This window comes from Loxodonta africana, chromosome 14 (assembly GCF_030014295.1).
Source record: "Loxodonta africana isolate mLoxAfr1 chromosome 14, mLoxAfr1.hap2, whole genome shotgun sequence".
In the NCBI taxonomy this organism is placed as follows: domain Eukaryota; kingdom Metazoa; phylum Chordata; class Mammalia; order Proboscidea; family Elephantidae; genus Loxodonta; species Loxodonta africana.
Window position 1 is genome coordinate 40,755,308 of NC_087355.1, and position 18,934 is coordinate 40,774,241.

General features: G+C 37.5%; 1 protein-coding gene across 2 annotated transcripts in view; it reads left to right on the plus strand.

Moving 5' to 3' along the window:
* Window positions 1–18,934, plus strand: part of DECR1 (2,4-dienoyl-CoA reductase 1) — a 44,547-nt gene that overhangs the window by 18,408 nt on the left and 7,205 nt on the right. For both annotated transcript variants that reach the window (XM_064267889.1, XM_064267890.1), the window contains exons 2-6: window positions 3,212–3,414; window positions 5,033–5,090; window positions 5,211–5,297; window positions 6,453–6,600; window positions 17,797–17,896. In XM_064267889.1, coding sequence (XP_064123959.1) covers window positions 3,212–3,414; window positions 5,033–5,090; window positions 5,211–5,297; window positions 6,453–6,600; window positions 17,797–17,896 — 596 coding nt within the window. The remainder of the gene's footprint in view (window positions 1–3,211; window positions 3,415–5,032; window positions 5,091–5,210; window positions 5,298–6,452; window positions 6,601–17,796; window positions 17,897–18,934) is intronic.

The window sequence follows — 18,934 nt, forward strand, 5'->3', positions numbered from 1 at the left end:
TTTTTCCGTTATTATGAGGTAATGATGAACTTACCAGCCTACTTGCAAAAACCCCCTGCTTCATCATCTCCACGTTCTGGAGGCGTTGGCGGCCTTAAGTAAAACTGCCATTTATGTAGATAGAGATTATTGTACGTTGCTTCCGTTGTGCTTTGGTGAAAGGATTAAAAAAAACAAAACAAAATAAAACTTTGTCATCATGAAGCTAAAAGAAATGTAATGACCAGCATAGAACATTACCAGATTTGCAAATTCATCTCCACCAATATTTTTATATGTGCTCAACATTTTGTTTTTCAGTAACATTTGTTTTCCCGGTTATACAAGCAAATCTTAACTTATTGGACACATTTTGAAAATGCTGAAAAATAAACAAAAAGCAAAGAATTATCCTTAATCCTATCAACTAGAGATAATAAGTAAAGTAGTGGATGGACTCTGGGGTCAGACAGATCTTGAATTTGAGTCAAGTTTTTACTAATTATTTGGCTTTATGTAATGTTTTTGTGCCTCAGTTTTCTCATCTATAAAATGGGGATAATAATAGAATTTACCTTATAGGGTTGTTGTGAGGTAATGCATTGGAAGTGGTTAGTAGTACTTGGCACATGGTAAATATAGAATACACTACTTAATGTTGTTATTTTCTTTCAGCCTTTGTTCTAATCATACATTTTTAATAGTTATGATCATACCGTATATTTCTTGTCTCACTTAACACTACATCATAAGTGTTTCTTGTGCTATGTCCAGGTGATAAGTAGCCTTACCCTAAATCATTGACCACATTTCTAATTATTTCCTTAGGATAAATTTCTAGATATCCCTCTTCGAACGGATGCCAGCCCATTTAGCTTCCAGGCATAATCTGGCAGGAAGTGATAAATTCTAGATTTTTAATCTTGCGACCATGCCCTGATGAGGAATGTCACATACTTCACTGGTATCAGTTAAGTACTCAGCTACTAACTGAAAGGTTAGTGGTTTGAATCCATCCAGAGGTGCCTCGGAAGAAAAGCCTGGCAATCTACATCCAAAATAATCATAGCCATTGAAAACCCTATAGAGCACAGTTCTACTCTGAAACACATGGTGTCACCATGACTCAGAATAGACTCGATGGCAGCTGGTTTGGTTTGGTTTTTTAGGAGTTCAATGAATCCAGAGAGACAGTATGCAAGGTAGTTACGAGGGATGGTATTGTTCAGCCTATGTTTGAATCTTGGTTCTGCAACTTGGGCAATGTATTTAACCTTTCTGGGCCCCTTCTAAGGAGCCCTGGTGGCACAGTGGTTAAGTACTTGGCTGCTAACCAGAAGGCTGGCGATTCAAACCCACCAGCAGCTTCGCTGAAGAAAGATGCACAGTCTGCTTCCATAAACATTACAGCCTTGGAAACCCTATGAGCAGTTCTACTGTGTCCTATAGCATCGCTATGAGTCATAATCGACTTGATGGCGATGGGTTTTTTTCAGGGCCCCTTCTATACAATGGGGTAAAAATAGTACCTATTTCATGGGGTGGTTGCGAAGATTAGATATTTTGATGTTTAATCCTGGCACATGGTAAGCACTTAATGTTAGCTCTTACGGTTTTGTTTTTTATGTTCACGTTTAAAGTTTGTTTTCATAATTAAATATGAGAATTGCAGTGACTTTTCACAAGACGTATAGAAGTGTAAGCTGTAAAACATAATGTAAGATAGGGCAATACAAATAATTTTTAGTTCAGAATAGTTTGATTTTTTTCCTATTTTAAATGTGACAGAAACATTTAATTTGTTATAAATTTATTGGGCAGAAAACAACATGGAAGAGGTATTTGATTTAATAAATCCTTATAAACAACTTTTTATAATTTATTTATCTTCAGTGACTCAAAGGTGGAATGTTATTTTTATCCAGATTACTGGGAAAAGACAGAAATGCTTTATTTATCTTTTTTAAAGTTAACTTAAGGCAAAACACCTGCAAATAATAATGCTAACATTTATAGAGTGCTTACTGTGTGCTACACACTACTCAAGATATTTTTCTTATATTAGTTCGTTTAATCCTCACAACATCCAATGAAAAGGTTCTATTGTTCCCATTTTATAGATGAAGAAATGGAGATACAGAGAGGTTAAATAACTTGCTGAAGGGTATACAACTAGGGAGAAGATTCCATCCTATGTAGTCTGACCTGAAAGCCCATGCTTTTAACCGTTCCACTCTGTTACTTAACATTTAGTTAGAAAGAGAGTAATAACTGATTAAATATAATACCAGTATGTTTACAGTGAGTTTGTAGTAATCTAAAAATTTATTATATTATGGAGCTTTTTTTTTTAAATTGTGCTTTAAGTGAAAGTCTACAATTCAAGTCAGTTTCTCATACAAAAACTTGTACACACATTGTTATGTGACCCTAGTTGCTTTCGCTACCCTGTGACAGGATACTCTTCCTCTCTCCACCCTGTATTTCCTGTGTCCATTCAGCCAGCTCCTGTCCCCTTCTGCCTTCTAATCTCGCCTCCGGACAGGAGCTGCCTATTTAGTCTCATGTATCTACTTGAGCCAAGAAGCACACTCTTTACCAGTATCATTTTATGTCTACTTGAGCCAAGAAGCACACTCTTTACCAGTATCATTATAGTCCAGTCTAATCTTTGTCTAAAGAGTTAGCTTCAGGAGTGGTTTTAGTTCCGGGCTAACAGAGAGTCTGGGGGTCCCTCCAGTCTTAGTCAGACTATTAAGTCTGGTCTTTTTACTAGAATTTGAGTTCTGCACCTGACTTTTCTCACACTCCATCAGAGACCGTTGTGTTCCCTGTCAAGGTGGTCATTGGTGGTAGCTGGGCACCATCTATCTAGTTCTTCTGGTCTCAGGCTGATGGAGTCTCTGGTTTATGTAACCCTTTCTGTCTCTTGGGCTCATATTTTCTTTATGTCTTTGGTGTTCTTCATTTGCCTCTGCTCCAGGTGGGTTGGGACAAATTGATGCATCTTAGATGGCTGTATGGTAGCTTTTAAGACCCCAGATGCCACTCACCAAAGTGGGGTACAGAATATTTTCTTAATACACTTTGTTATACCAATTGACCTAGACATCTCCTGAACCTGTGGTCCCCAGACCCCCGCCCCTGCTACCCAGAGTAAGGTTTTAAAAACTTAATTCTTTTGTGGAAATACATATGTCCAACATTTCATTTTTTTTTTTTTTTCATTTAGTTTTTCAGTTATGGAACAAAAATACTATATCAAAACACTGAAGCTTCAAGGTCTGAATTCTTCCCACCCCTTCGAAAAGCGATGCTGCCACCTAACAGTTTTCAAGGAAAGGTGGCGTTCATCACTGGGGGAGGGACTGGCCTTGGTAAAGGAATGACAACTGTTCTGTCCAGCCTCGGTGCCCAGTGTGTCATCGCTAGCCGGTAAGTCTTCTCAGCAAGTTGCAAGCGAGTCCTTTGAAGAAACAGTTCTGCTGCCACAGTATTGAAAGCAGTTTGCCAAAGTGGTTTGATTTGCATCTTAATCTTATGTACAATATCCTTGTGGATGTTAGTTGCCTCGGAGTTGATTCCTACTCGTGGTGACCTTTTGTGTGCAGACTGGAACTACTACTCCGTAGGGTTTTTAAGGCCGTGACCTTTCAGAAGCAGATTGCCAGGCATGTCCTCTGAGGTGCCTCTGGGTAGCTTCACATCGCCAACCTTACAGATTAGTAATTGAGCACTTAACCGTTTGCGCTACCCAGGGACTTAAAATACCCTTGGATGACTTAAATAAATTTCTTTGGAAAAAGTCGGATATAATTTGAGATGATAGAAATGATGATGATTATGGAACTGATGATATGTGTATTTTCCAAATTCAGGGATAGAATATTTTTTCTGTGCATGAAGATGAAGTTCAAAAGTACTACACTCTGCTTTGTTTTCAGTGGGAGTGACTATGATTACTGTTTGAATAGATAATTAACCTTGAGGAGAATGGATATAATCCTTCCATTTTTCTATAAGATGAACAGATATTTCAGAGCATCTTTTTTTTTTTTTTTTTTTTTTTGTGATGAATGTAGAAAGACTAAGACATGTGGGAGGAGTTTCTTCTTATTTTGGCATATTCTGGTACTCTACGCTGATGTAAGGAGCCCTGGATGGTGGAATGGTTAAGTGCTTGGCTGCTAACTGAAATGTTAGTTGTTTGAGCCCACCCAGTGGCTGTACAGGAGAAAGACCTGGTTATCTGCTTCTGTAAAGATTGCAGCCAGGAAAATCCTATGAGACAGTTCCACTCTGTCACATGGGGTTGCTATAAATCGGAATCAACTAGGCAGTGCCCAGCAACAACAACAACATGCCATTGTAAGCCTGGAACTTTGGAGACTGGTAAAAAAAAATCCAATTTTGAATGGTGTAAAATTTTTAGGTAGGCCAAATAGGACAGTCACTATGTCACTCACAAAGGGCCACAAGAATTTTTTTCAGTTGTTTTTCTTTAATGCAAATTGGCTAGAACATTTTTTTTTAATGTTATAATGTTTTTAAGAATTTTAAAATACTGTTTTCAATGTACTACTACATAGTTTGTACTCATGGTTTATTTTTCATGTTTCTCTCAAGGACATGTGACTATGAATGCATACAGGTTGTCCAGACCCACAGATTTGGTCTAAAACTTACTAACATTATGCCATCATGTATTTTCCTTCAAAAGCTGGTTTGAGCCAAGGAACAATTACAAATGATTGCGATTAAGGAAATGATTTAACATCTATGGTAGATAATACTAAGGTAACTGATTTAAAATTGAGGAATTCAATAACAGCATCAGATATATAAAAATTATTTGACTTTAACCTTTGGAAATTGAATTCATTCCTATTAATTTGTCTGTAGATAAAACTTTTGTATGTCCTCAAGAACACTTCTCCGTATTTATGCTGTAGATTTTCAGTGTTCTCTTATTTTTGGAGTTAAAAAGAAAAAAAAATATGGAATCTAAAGTCATTTTCAAAACTCCTGCAAAGTACCGTGTGTCTCTTTCTAGGAATATTGATGTTCTGAAAGCTACCGCAGAAGAAATTTCTTCTCAAACTGGAAATAAGGTACATTAAAACAGATAATTTAAATTTAGGAGTTATAGGATGTTTAAATAATTTACTTGTGTTTTTGGTTTAGGAAATCTGACAAATGTAAGATTCCTTTTTCTCTTTGTTATTTTGCAGGTTCATGCAATTCAGTGTGATGTGAGGGATCCCGGTATGGTTCAGAACACGGTGTCAGAGCTGATCAAAGTCGCAGGACATCCTGATGTAAGTGTGATGGTGATGAGGCCAAAGTATGAGGCATATGATGTTGAGAACACCCACCAGGATGTACTAAGGAAATAAAATACTAATGTGAGAAAGTGCTGTGTTGAGAAGCCCCTATTTTCTGTCGCTAAGAAATTGTACTTTCAGATGCCAACTCTGCTTGAAGCAGGATACAGATTAGGTGGAATGTTATGCCACTTCCTGTCAGGAGTGCTTAAAAAATGCATTTGCAATCATATAGAACAAACTTGATTTCACTTTATTTAACAAGATTATGAAATAACAAGAACAGTTACTGAAGGACACAATATCCAGTGTAGATGATTCATACCCTTTGCTTTTCCAAATAACTTTTGATTATTTCAGTCAGTGGAGAACAACACAAACAAGGAAAACTACAGGAAACTCTGAACTTCTCCTTGTAAGATGTCAGATATGTGTGGGTATTTTGCTGTTGTTTGGTTCACATATTAGAAAGCGTTTCCTCTAATAGCCTCAAAGAGAACACTTTTCTATGTTGAAGATATTTTCAAACGGACCAATAATATGGAATCTGCTATAGAACTAAGCAGAATCTTTACCGATAATGAAGAAAGGGGTTACCAGCCACCCAGTTTTGTTGGAGCAAGTTAAGCCAAAATGACTGCTGGTGAACCAGTTGCCTTTGAGTCGATTCTGTCTCCTGGTGACCCCCTGTGTGTCAGAGTAGAACTGTCCAATGTTGATTTTTGGGAAGTAGATTGCTAGACCTTTCTTTTGAGACACCTCTTAGTGGATTCGAACCACCTGCCTTTCCGTGTGAACCATTTGCACTATCCAGGAAGTGCAAACCAAAATAACACCAGAAATTAAAAGGTATTGCTTGAGATTCCTTGAAATAAAGTGTAGTCATGTGGTTGTTGTTTGTTGGTGTTAGTTGCATTGAGTCGTTCCCGACTCAGGGTGACCTGGTGTGTGTAGGGTAGAACTGCTCCACAGAATTTTCCAGGCTGTGATCTTTCAGAAGGAGATCACCAGGCCTGTCTCATGGTGTTGTTTCTTAGTTGACTGTGAACTTCAGCTTTGTTGTATTATTTGGATTAATAAATTTCAGAAATAACAGCCCTTGAGAGAAAATGTTCTTCTTCATCCGGTAATTTCTGTAACTTGCCTTAGGTCGTGATAAACAATGCAGCAGCGAATTTTATTTCTCCCACCGAAAGGCTCTCTCCTAATGCTTGGAAGACCATAACTGACATCGTTCTAAATGGCACTGCCTTTGTGACGCTAGAAATTGGAAAGCAACTAATTAAAGCACAGAAGAGTAAGTTTATTTATCGGTCACACATGTATTAGGCCCCTACTGTGCATGCCTTGTGCTAAGTTCTAGAATATCTACAATAGTCAATGAGACAGCACCTGTACTTAGATAACTCTCAATCTAATGGAGAAAAAAGATACCTAAATAATTGCTGTACATTGTAATACAGTCTATGCAAAATATATGTTTCGAGTGCCATAGAAACCTGAAGAGAGGAATGACTAACTCTGGTTAGGGTTGGTGAGCAGGATGAAGAAGAAGATGCAATTTCAGCTGGATTGTCAAAGATCTGCATGCGGAGAAGGGAGAGGGGAAGGTAGTGTGAATGTCCATCAATGGGGGCCCGGTGGAAGGGAGAAGGGAAGAGTTTAGGGAATGATGAGAAATTTGATGTGATTAGAGATGAGGAGGGAGAGTGGTGGGAAATAATTTGCGGAAGGTGGGTTGGAGTCTAATCGGAGAAGTTCTCAATGCCAAGAGAAGGAATTTGATGTTAATGTTGAAGGAAATGGGGAGCTATGTTTTTTATGAATTTTCCCTAGAAGGCGTTTCATGAAGAATGTGATTTGATTGGAAAGATTACCGGGAACAGTATGGGGGATGGAGAAGATTAGAGAGACCCATTCAGGAAGGTTTAATTTTTCTTTTGGCACGTAGATAAGATGGTAAGAGGGATAAATTAGGAAATATTTAAAAGATAAGATCATCAGGATCTACTAATTAAATAAGAGAGTTCTTGTTGTTAGCTGCCATAAACCCCATACACAACAGGGTCTGACCATTGTGGTCCATAGGGTTTTCATTGATTCATTTTCAGAAGTATGCCAGGCCTTTCTTCCTAGCCTACATTTTTTTTTTTCTACATTAGTTTGGAAGCTCCGCTGAAACCCGTTCAGTATCGTAGCAACATGAAAGCCTCCACGGACAGATGGGTGGTGGCTGTGCATGAGATGCACTGGCCAGGAATCGAACCTGGGTCTCCTGCATGGATGGAGAGAATTCTACCACTGAACCACCAACGTTCTCAAGAGAGTTTTTAGCTGGGTGGTTTGGGTGGTGGTTATTACTGAGTTTGAGAACACTGCAGGGAGCACAGATTTAGAGGGAAGTTACTGGGAGAACACTTTAGTACTATGAACAAACTTCTTTATAAACGTTCATGCATATATAAATAGAGAATATATGTGTAATATTTGTATGTGTGTATATAGTGGTTATGTGCTACAGCTGCTAACCAAAGGGTCGGCAGTTTGAATCTACCAGGCACTCCTTGGAAACTCTATGGGGCAGTTCTACTCTGTCCTATAGGGTCGCTATGAGTCGGAATTGACTCGACAGCACTGGGTGGGTTATATACATACATGCCAAGAACCTTTGTATATTTATTCATTTAATAGACACTTACTGATGACTTTTATGTACTAGCCCTTTGCTGCCTGCCAGGGCACAGAGGTGGCCAGGACTCTGTCCTGGAATAAGTTAGGGTTGGGACTTGAGAGATGAGGGTATTTTCTCAGAGAGAGTGGAGAGTATTCTCAGCAAGGATAAGGAGAAACAGTTCTTGCGCTTCTCAAAGAATGTCCTTTGAGGTTGAGGGGAGGGAAGGAAGGCATGGAGCCACCCAGGTTTCTTCCTTTTGTCGCAAAGCCCCTGCCTCACTAGGTTCAATTTCTTCTTCTGTACAGCGTGGATAGTCCTCAAAGCAGCTTGAGAAAGAATGTGGGTGCAGGCAGAGGGGTGCTAGAGAGGCACTAGCTTTTTTTGCACTAAGAGCTTCTATCCTTTTTCCATGCAAATTGAAATCCCAGCTACAGCAAAGTGGGTGTTATTTAAATTTGGAATTTTTTTTTAAATTTAATTTTTTTCAGAAGGGGTGGATGATTGGAAAGAGAGACAGGAAAGAGTGTGGGTTGACTCCTCTTTCTTCCCCTGCTCTGTCTGGGGAAAACAAGGCCTTGATCTCTCCATCTCTCCTCCCTTTCTCTGCTTCAGTTTGACTCTCTCTCCCCATCTTTTAGCCATCTCTCTGTTTCTTTCTCTGTCTCTCTGTCAGCGCTTCCCTTTTGGTTCTTTATTTCTCTCTTCATCTGGGTTTCTTTCATCACTGTGGCTTTCTTTGCCTCCTTGCCTTATTTATTTCTTCCCCTGCCCACCTCTGTGACCCTTGATTTCTACATTTCCCTTCTTTTGTCATAATTGTCTTTCATTCTAACATAGGCTTTGATCTATTTTTATTCATCATACTGGATTAAAATTCTATGGGCTTCGTTAAAAATGTATTAGATAAGTCTTTAAAAGATGGAAGCCAGTTTTTATTCTTCCAAAATTCCTGTCAGTTATTGATGATGTAACCTGACAGAGTTTTAAGGACTTGGACCACTAGGGTAAGAGAGTACTGGTACCAGATCTATTCTGGTATTAGGTCAACAGTCAGGGAATTCAGGAGCTCATGATCTTTAAAGTACGTCAAAGTGTATAAGCCTGGAAGTCAGTTCAGAGGGCAACAATCCTGGTAATCTGTGGTCAGAAGTACGTTCCATTACCAAAAACAAACTGTTGCCATAGAGTTGATTCCGACTTATAGCAACCCTATAAGACAGAGTAGAACTGCCCCATAGAGTTTCCAAGGAGCACCTGGTGGATTTGAACTGCCGACCTTTTGGTTAGCAGCCATAGCACTTAACCACTACATCCACCAGGGTTTCCAGAAGTATGTTAGGTGGTCTAATATCTTAAAAGTCAATAAAAATAAGATATCTGGGAAGTCAGACTAGAGAAGGTAACAGCACCAGCAACCGAGAGATAGAAGCTCGCTTGTCAGGGGCAGGATTGGTGACAATGTGCCTTTAGGGAGTGGGCAGCAGACGTCGGAAGATCAAGAGAATTGTAGTAGCTTAGCAGAGGCAGAGAGACTAGAATTAGAGGAATGTTGTTAAAATATGTTTTTAACAGCATTAATGCAAAACTAATAATTATGAACAAATAAAAGATTTAGGGAATTTCTAAAGACTTTAGCCCAGTGTTGTCTTTTAGCTACAAAGGTCAATAAATAATGGTTGATCCTTATTGGAAAGGACATTGACAATATCATCGCTAAGTTCATTCTTCACTAGAAAATCACATATAAATGTAAAAATATAAAAATAATATGGAAAAGAGTACCTAATTTTATTAAGAGAGTGAGAGAATTTGCAATGAAGAAATATTAAAAGAGAGGTTAATTTAGGGTTTTATTAAGAATTTAGTCACAAAGGTGTGGATAGGGTAAATACGGATTTTTTCCATCAAATCCTGGATTGTTAGAAATACTAGTTACTTCCGGAAACTAATAAGAGGTAATTTTAGGATATATAATAATAAGTATTTTGTTGAAGTAGCATTGATAATATTTTGTACCTCTGTACAAAAAAAAATACCTGCTGCTGAGTCGATTCTGACTCATAGCAGCCCCACAGGACACAGTGGAGCTGTACCATAGTTTCCAAGTAGCAGCTGGTGGATTTGAACTGCCGTTTTGGCTAGTTTCCTGATCTCTTAACCACTGCGCCACTATGGCTCTGTACCCCTGCAGGACTCTGGTAGTGTAGTGGTTAAGAGATGGGCTGCTAACCAAAAGGTCAGCAGTTCAAATCCACCAGCCACACCAGTTCTAACCTGTCCTCTAGGTCACTATGAGTTGGAATTGACTCGATGGCAATGGGTTTGTACCCCGTTGGACTTGATATTTTACTGAGCACTTTTGCATACCAGTGTGGAATCACTATGAAACTCAAGAAACAGATACAAATAAGCTGAAATACAGACAGATTCAAGAAAAGATTAAATCAGTGAGTAATATAGCTCTAATACGTTATCCTTATTTGTTAAAATTGAACTAAAATTTGTATGCAGTGAAATGCCTAGATCTTATATGTACAAATTGGTAAGTTTTAATAAATGTATATGCTTACATAACTATTACCCTAATTAAGACACAGTTCATTTCCATAGCCTCCAAAAGTTCCCTCTTGCCACCTTCAAATCAGTTCTCACCATCTGTTTAAACGCTTAGCCCATTTTTTATTGGTTTATTTGACTTATTACTATTGATATATAGAAATTCCTTATATAATCTGGACTGATTACTTTGTCAGATATATGTATTAATATTTCCTTCCAGTATGTGACTTTTTCATTTTTTTAATAGTGTCTTTTGATGAGCAGAAGAAATTTAAGTTTAGATGACTCTGCCAAACTATTTTCCAGACAGGTTCAGCCATATTACTTTGGCAGCAATTTACAAGTTGCAGTTGTTCCAGACCTTTGCCAAAACTTGCCATTATCAATCTGTTTCAAATTTTAGTCATTTTTTGCATAGTGGTTTTTCATTTGTGGTTTTATTTTACATTTCCCTAAAGACTAATGATGTTGAGCATCTTTTCATGTGCTTATTCATTATTTGTACATATTCTTTGATGAGTGCCTATGCAAATCTTTTGTCCATTTTTAAACTGGATTGTTTGTATTCTTGGTATTAAATTGAAAGAGTTTTAAAAGAAATACATTCTGAATACAAGTCCCTTATCAATTATATGTTTTGAAAATATTTTCTGTCCATCTTTTTTTGTATTAGCAGTGTCTTCTGAAAAGAAAAGGTTTTTAATTTTGATGTGCCCAACTTAAGTAATTCTGCATGCGTTTTGAGTTCTGTGTGAGAAATCTTTGCCTAGCCCAAGGCCACAAATAATTTCTCTCATTTTTTTTTTTCTTTAAGTTTTATAATTTTAGTCCTACATTTAGGTCAGTGATCCATTTTGAGTTAATGTTTGTATATGATATGAGGTTTTGGGCTACTTTCCACTTCCTACTAATGCCTGACCTGAGCTTTTTTGCATGTGGCTATCCATTCATTCCCCACTAAATTACCTTGGTACTTTTGTCAAAAGTTGAACTAAGTAAAATAGTTCATACTGTTTTTGCTGCTAAGTTAAAATAAATGATCAGAAAACACAAGGTGTTTAACTATCCTGCTGTTCTCCAAGATTACATAGCATGTCAACTGTAAACATAAAAAATATATTTCAAAGTATTCTTATTTCCAGACCCATAGATACTGTATCTGGCCAGTTACTCTTCCCTCATTGTCCATAATCTCACTCTCTCAGCCTGTCCAGGCTCACGTCCTTCCAGAATAGTCCCTTGTTTGGTTGTTCCTGTACATATCTTCTAACTAGAATCATCCTTTCCCTATCCAAGCTGTACAGAATACTCATGCCCAGCTCTAGTCCCGTTCCCCTATGAAGCAGTCTGTGATGCACAGTTTAGCATTTCAGTCATGCTCCATGTTGTTATGATTTTAAGCTTGTAAGTCTCCTTTTCCTATCCATCAGGATTGGAAATGCTCTCACCTCTCAGAATACACTCTTTCCTCACCTCTGCACCACCATTCCCTAAGCCAACACTAAGCACAAAGACGGTGCTTTGTTTTCAGAAGGAAGCGTATTTTTAAGTCCCACAAAAAGAAGATGAGTTGAGGAAATCGTTAACGCTCCTTTCGATAATGCCTTTTAGCTTTACCGTTATGGGGAAAGATCGTGATGAGTCATTTGACATGATCAACTGGAATGGAAACACATGCACCGTCTTTCAGAACCAGGAAGAGTAGATGGGAAGAAGAATAAGGCTTTTCATATGTGTCAGTAGCATGAGTTCAAGTTGTATACTGTTTAGATTTTAAAGTCTGTAAGAACCATATCGGTACATTTCTTTGTATATGTCCAATGCTTCCTTTGAACAGTGGGTACATTTAAAGAATATCTAAAAACATATTTGTAGTAATCAGACTTTATTAGGGCACTTTAGAACCAAAAATCCCAAACCAGTTGCTGTCAGGTTGACTGTGACTCATGGTGACCCCATGCATGTCAGACCAGAACTGTGCTCCACAGAGTTTTTAATAGCTGATTTTCTGGAACTAGATCCCAGGCCTTTCTTCTGAGGCACCTCTGGGTGAACTCAAACTTCAAACCTTTCTTCAGTATCCTTTTAAAATCACTTAAAAATTTTTTTTTGCTATAGTGATCTTGCTAGTTTGATGAAACATTTTACTGCATCTATTACTTTTGTGTTTTGTTTAGATAAGGTAAAGGGAAGGTGATTTAGGAATTTTGAAAATAATTTTTTTTTTTTTTCTTTTTAACTGTGTAATTGGAAATTTCCTGGAGAAGGAGTTTTACATAGTTAAGAGTATATACTCCAAAGCCAAACTGGCCTGGTTCCAATCCTGGTTACACCACTTATTAGTCATGTAAACTTGGGCAAGTTGCCATCTGTGCCTCAGTCACTTCTGTAAAATGGGGATAATAATAATACCTCTATCCTAGGGTTGCTGCGATGATTAAATGAGGCAGTGTCTGTAAAGCGTTAAGAATAGTACCTAGTCCAGACGAGTGTTCAGTCAGTGTCAGCTGTTAAAGAAAATGTTAGGCTTCTCCAATATAAGTGTATTTTTACTGCTTCTTTTACAAGGAGACCGTCAAGTATCTGAAATTTAGACTATGACTCAAAATAGATTAAAAAAACTAGAGCCCTGATACCACTTATTGTAGTTAAACCTGCAAGTTTCAGGTTACATGAGGGATGCATTTATATTAAAGGTTTGAATGAGAAGTGTCTTTACTTAGTAGATAATACTCTTTTAAAAAGATAGTTACTCTGGTTTTTTTTTACATTAGTCTTCTTTATTTATTTTACTTTACAATTTTTTTTTATTGTACTTTAGATGAAGGTTTACTGAACAAACTAGCTTCTCATCACACAATTAGTACATGTACTGTTTTGTAACATTGGTTGCCAATCCCACAACATGTCCATACACTCCCTTTCTCGTCCTTGGGTTCCCTATTGCCAGCTTTCGTGTCCCCCCCTGCCTTCTAGTCCTTGCCCCTGTGCTGGTATGCCCCTTTAATCTTGTTTCCTATTATGGGCCTGTCTAATCTTTGGCTGAAGGGTGAACTTCAGGAGTGACTTCTTTGCTGAGATAAAAGGGTGTCTGGGGGTCATACTCTTGGGGTTTCTCCAGTCTCTGTCAGGCCAGTGATTCTGGCCTTTTTTTTTTTTTTGTGAGTTAGAATTTTGTTCTACATTTTTCTCCTGTTCTGTCCCGGACCTTCTATTATGATCCCTGTCAGAGCAGTCAGTGGTGTTAGCCAGGTACCATCCAGTTGTGCTGGACTCAGACTGGTGGAGGCCGTGGTAGTTATGGTCCATTAGTGACAGCAGCAGTTTTTTTAATTGAAAAAAGATTTTAAAGCTTCCTAGTCTTTTTTTGAAATTGGAACATAATCTTGTACATAGTTTATCTTTTTTAATAGACAGTGTTTCTTTGTTACTGTTTTTTAAATTTTGAAAGAATGAAGGATGGTTATCATAATATTTATTTCATTTATTGCTCCTTTTGTCCATGGTCTTGACCTTACGAAATGACATAGATTAATTTCTGTTGTCTGCACTGGGCTGTTAGAAACTTGCCATTTCCAATCCTCTTCTGTGGATAATTATTCTAGTTGAAATAATTGACCTTCCTTCAAAAAGAAGAATATATCTCTGACTAACCCTTTTTTTTTTTTTTTTTTTAACCCTGGGATTCTGGGAATTCTGTACTTTGAGTTTTTAGTACCACTGGGTTTTCATATTTTGAAGTTCAATTGCTAATTGTTTTGCTATGCAGCATGCATCCTATTGGAACAGTTCAATTTAAAATTTTTACCCCCCTTTCACAGGCACTAAAAGCAGCAATATATTATTCTAAGGAGTGGGCTACTCAAATCTGCTAGGCTGAGAAAATAAGACGTATAAGGAGAAAGAGAGGAGGGCAGTAGCTTCCATTTTTAGTATCTACGCTCTACAATAATGGCTTAACTCCTCCTCTCCTACATTACAAGAAACATTGCCGTTGAATCTTAATCAGAAGATAGTACACTTGGTATTGGGACATTTGCTTAGTGTAAGTAATTGCCACTTTTTAAAGTAGCTTTTGTAATTTTGCTGTAAGAATGATGCAGTTGACATCTGCTGCCAGTGTGCTGTAATGGATACACTGATGTTCCACATCTCTCTTCTTTTACAGAGTAAGATTTTGAAAGCTAAGTGATTTTCAGAAATTTGAAAGGCTGAGTTTGTTATAAAAAGGGAGTTACATGAATGACTAACATAACCATTCTTATTTCTCATATCCTCAAAATGGTACTCCTGCCCCCTTCTCCCGCCCCCGCCTGGTGCAAGATGTGCTGAGTTTTGTTTCTACTCTGGAAAATGCGGAGGGAAAGAGAAATTAAATATGCAAAGAGAAAAACTTATTTGAATATTCTCCAAATTATTTCCCTTTTAGTTCTTCACGTTTAAATTTCCTGAAGTATGCAGTATTTTGTAAAGTATATAAATATATTTTGATCCATTTGCAAATATCAGATGTAGAATACTGTCTTATCCAGTGTGGATAAATAAAAACTAGAAAGTGACTGATTTCTCAGGAGCCAAAGGTTACACTTTTACACTTTAATTCATTCAGTCAGTTTATTAAGAACCTACTATGTGCCAGGCATTGTAGATCATGGTATGTATAGTGTCACTTTTTAGTTTAGCTTTATAAACTCAATTGTTTTTGAAAGATATTTAAGAAAATAAGAAAACATGTTTTATATTTATCTATGTTTACTGTTTCTGACATCATTCCTTCTGAAAACCTGAGTTTTTATTTAGTATCATTTTTCTTTAGCCTGGAGAACTTCCTTCAACATGTCTTTTTTTTTTTAATTAATTGTGAAAAATATATATAGCAAAACATTTGCTAATGAAACATTTTTTTACACGTGCAGTTTGGCGACATTGATTACGTTCATCATGTCCTTTAACATTTCTTGTAATGCAGGTTTACTGGCAAGAAATTCTCTCAACTTTTGTCAGGAAAATATCACTCTCAGTTTTGAAGGCTCTGTTCACTGAGCGTGGAATTCAGGGTTGACAGGTTTTCTCTTTCAGCACTTTAATGATGTCATTCCATTGTCTTCTAGCTTGCAAATTGTTTCTGATGAGAACTTACTGAATTTTTTTATGTTTTGTTCCCCATGTATATTATTTTTCCTTCTGACTGCTATTAAGATTTTCTCTTTATCACTGGTTTTGAGCAATTCAACTATGATATGCCTTGGTGTGGTTTTCTTTGTGTTTATACTCCTTGAAATTTGTTTAACTCCATGGATCTTTAGGTTATTGTTTTAACCAAATTTAGAAAAATTTCAGCCTTTATTTCTCTAAGAAATTTTTCTGTCCTCTTCTTTCTGGGGCTCCAGTTATACATGTTTCAGAACACTTGATACTATTTTGCATTGCTGAGATTTCCATCTTTGTCTTCAGCTTTTTTTCTCTGTCTTTCGTTTTGGATAGTTTTTAATAAAAAACACAGCAATAAAGCTGTGTCTAAGTTCATGAATTTTTTTTCCTACAGATAAGCCCATTCATTTAATATTTTATTTTAGATATTATTTTTTCAGCTTGAGAAGTTTTATTTAGTTCTCATTTTATATTTTCCCTTTCTCTCCTTATTATATTCATGTGTTCCTTGAAATCTTTGAACATATTTATAATAGCATTTTTAAGGTTTTTGTCTGCAGATTCTGTCTTCTCTGTCATTTTGGGGACTCTATTAACTGATTTTTCTGGTTATGTTTCTGTTTCATGTGTGGCAATTTTTTTATTGCAAACCTTGAATGTTAGGTTGTTAAATGTCTTTAATTTTTTTTTTTCTTTGAAGTGTGTTGAGTTTTATTTTTTTCAAGCACTTAAGTTACTTGTGCATCAGCTTGATCATTTCAAGGCTCACTTTTAAGTTTTATTTGAGTAAATCTGGAGTAGCTTTTACTTTGGGGCTACTTTAGACCTCCTACTAATGCTTGGCCTTCCTGAACTCTACTGAAAGCACTGGGTGTTCAGCAAAGCTGCCTGAAACTCAGATTTCTTTCAGTTCTGTGTGAGCTCTGGTAGTTGTTCAGCTTACAGATACCCAGCAGTTTTCTTTGTCTGACTTCATGGAATTTGACCCTAACATGCACAGCCTGGTATTTGGTCAAAGACTCAAGTGGACTCTGTGCCAATTTATGGAGTTCACATACTTTCCTTCTTGGAGGACCCACAAATTGCAGTTTCCTCACCCTCCCCAAACTCTGATCTGTGTCTTCTCAACTCAGTGAGAAAACCAAGTGTTCCTTTGGTTCTCTTTTCTTGTGCCACAGTCTATATATAGCACCTCCAGGCAACAATCTGGAGTGATCTTAGGGCTTATTTCGTCATGAAATTCCTTCTCTTAGGGATCACTGTTCTTTGCTCTCTGTTGTATCGAAAAAACCCAAATATATTGTTGTCAAGTAGATTCTGACTCATAGCGACCCTATAGGACAGAGTGGAACTGCTCCGTAGGGTTCCCAAGGAGTGGCTGGCGGATTTGAACTGCTGACCTTTTGGTTAGCAGCCAAACTCTTAACCACTATGCCACCAGGGCTCCCTCTGTTGTACAGCATCTGGAAATAGTTGTGTCTTGTTCTTTACAGCAGGAACGCAAGCACATCATGGCTGGAGATAGAAGTTCCTATTTATTTAGTTTTGATTCTAATCTATTCTTATTTAAATGAATGGTTAGTTAATGAAAATCCTGCCCAGCTAATTTATACAAGGTGTTATAGTATCATAGGAGCCCTGGTGGTGCAGTAGTTAAGCACTCACCTGCTAACCGAAAGATCAGCAGTTCGACCCCATCAGCCACTTTGTGGGAAAATATGTGACAGTCTACTTCCATAAAGATTACAGTCTTGGAAACCCTGTGGGGCAGTTCTGCTCTGTCCTGTAGAGTCACTAGGAGTCAAAATTGACTCTGTGGTAACAGGTTATAGTGTCATACCCCTGAGATTTGGGCTATGCTATTGACTCACCTAGTATAGACTTCCAACCTGTGGGTTGGGTCATTGTGAATGACAGCAAGATTAGTAGCAAGATATAGCAGTTTTATTAGATTAAAATTTCCTCTTAATTTAGGACTAGTCAAGTTTTCAAAAATGCGTGTTTTTGTTATACCTTCGTGAATCAGATCCCATTCTCGTGAGCCATTTTTTCCTGATGAGTATTGATACAGCTGTATTATAAATCAACTCTATCCTTTTAAAATTTCAGGAGCAGCATTTCTTGCTATTACAACCATCTATGCTGAGACCGGAACAGGTTTTGTAGTACCAAGTGCTTCTGCCAAAGCGGGTATAGAAGCCATGTGCAAGTGAGTAGCCCTCCATCAGTCCTGCTGCTGATGATGCAAAATTGGCTGTGATAGCTGATGGAACCAAGGTCCTGCTTTCTTGTCTCTGCCGAGAGAAAAGTGAAATAAAGACTAATGCAGGTGCACCAGGAAATATTCTGTCTCCTCGATGAGTTCTATTTGTCTATAGCAGCACTGTCCACAACTTTCTGAAGTGATAGAAATGTCCTATAAATCTGTGCTCTCCAAGAGCCACATGCAGCCATTGGACCCTTGAAACGTGACCACTGTGACTGAGACACTGAGTTTTAAATTTTATTTAATTTTAAATTCGGGTAGTCATATGTAGTTTTTTTTTTTTTTGAAGGTCAGATGATAATACAATGCAGAAGTATAGCTTTTTCTATTTTTTTCTCTACCTTGTATCGTTATTTGTGCTACCTCTGACCTCTTGTAAACAGCGTGTTATGCTTTTTTTTGTACGCATTGTACGAGATTAATAGGACTAACACAGATCAGTGACCACTTGCCAGGTCTAGTGGCCTTTTCTTAGCAGTGCATGATTGCCTTTTGAATCTCTTGCCCACTGGCCTTTTCCATTGTCTTTGCCATGATACAGATTTTCATCATTGCTTGCCTGGCTTATTGTGATAAAACTGTGTTCCTCTGCTATCAGTCTCTCCCTTCTTTATTTTTATTCACATTCCCACCAGAATTATCCTTCTAAAAGTATATATCTGATTATGATACTCTCTAGCTAAAAACCTTGGATTATTTTCCGTTATTCTCTGGAATCAAAGCCAAAACATCAATATGATGTTCTAAACAGGCCTGTTGCTGCCTTTCTTTTTAGTCATTTGTTTACATTAATCCATTTAATAGATAAACATTTGTTAAGTGTATTATATGTGCCTAGCACTGTACTAGGTACCAGGGATATAAGAGTGAAGTAAATAGAGCAGTCCTCAGCCTCACCAGGGCTCAAGGTCGTATACCTTTCTGTCCATTAATCCTGTGCCTTAATTCCCATCGAACTACTCCGTATGTCCTTAACATGCC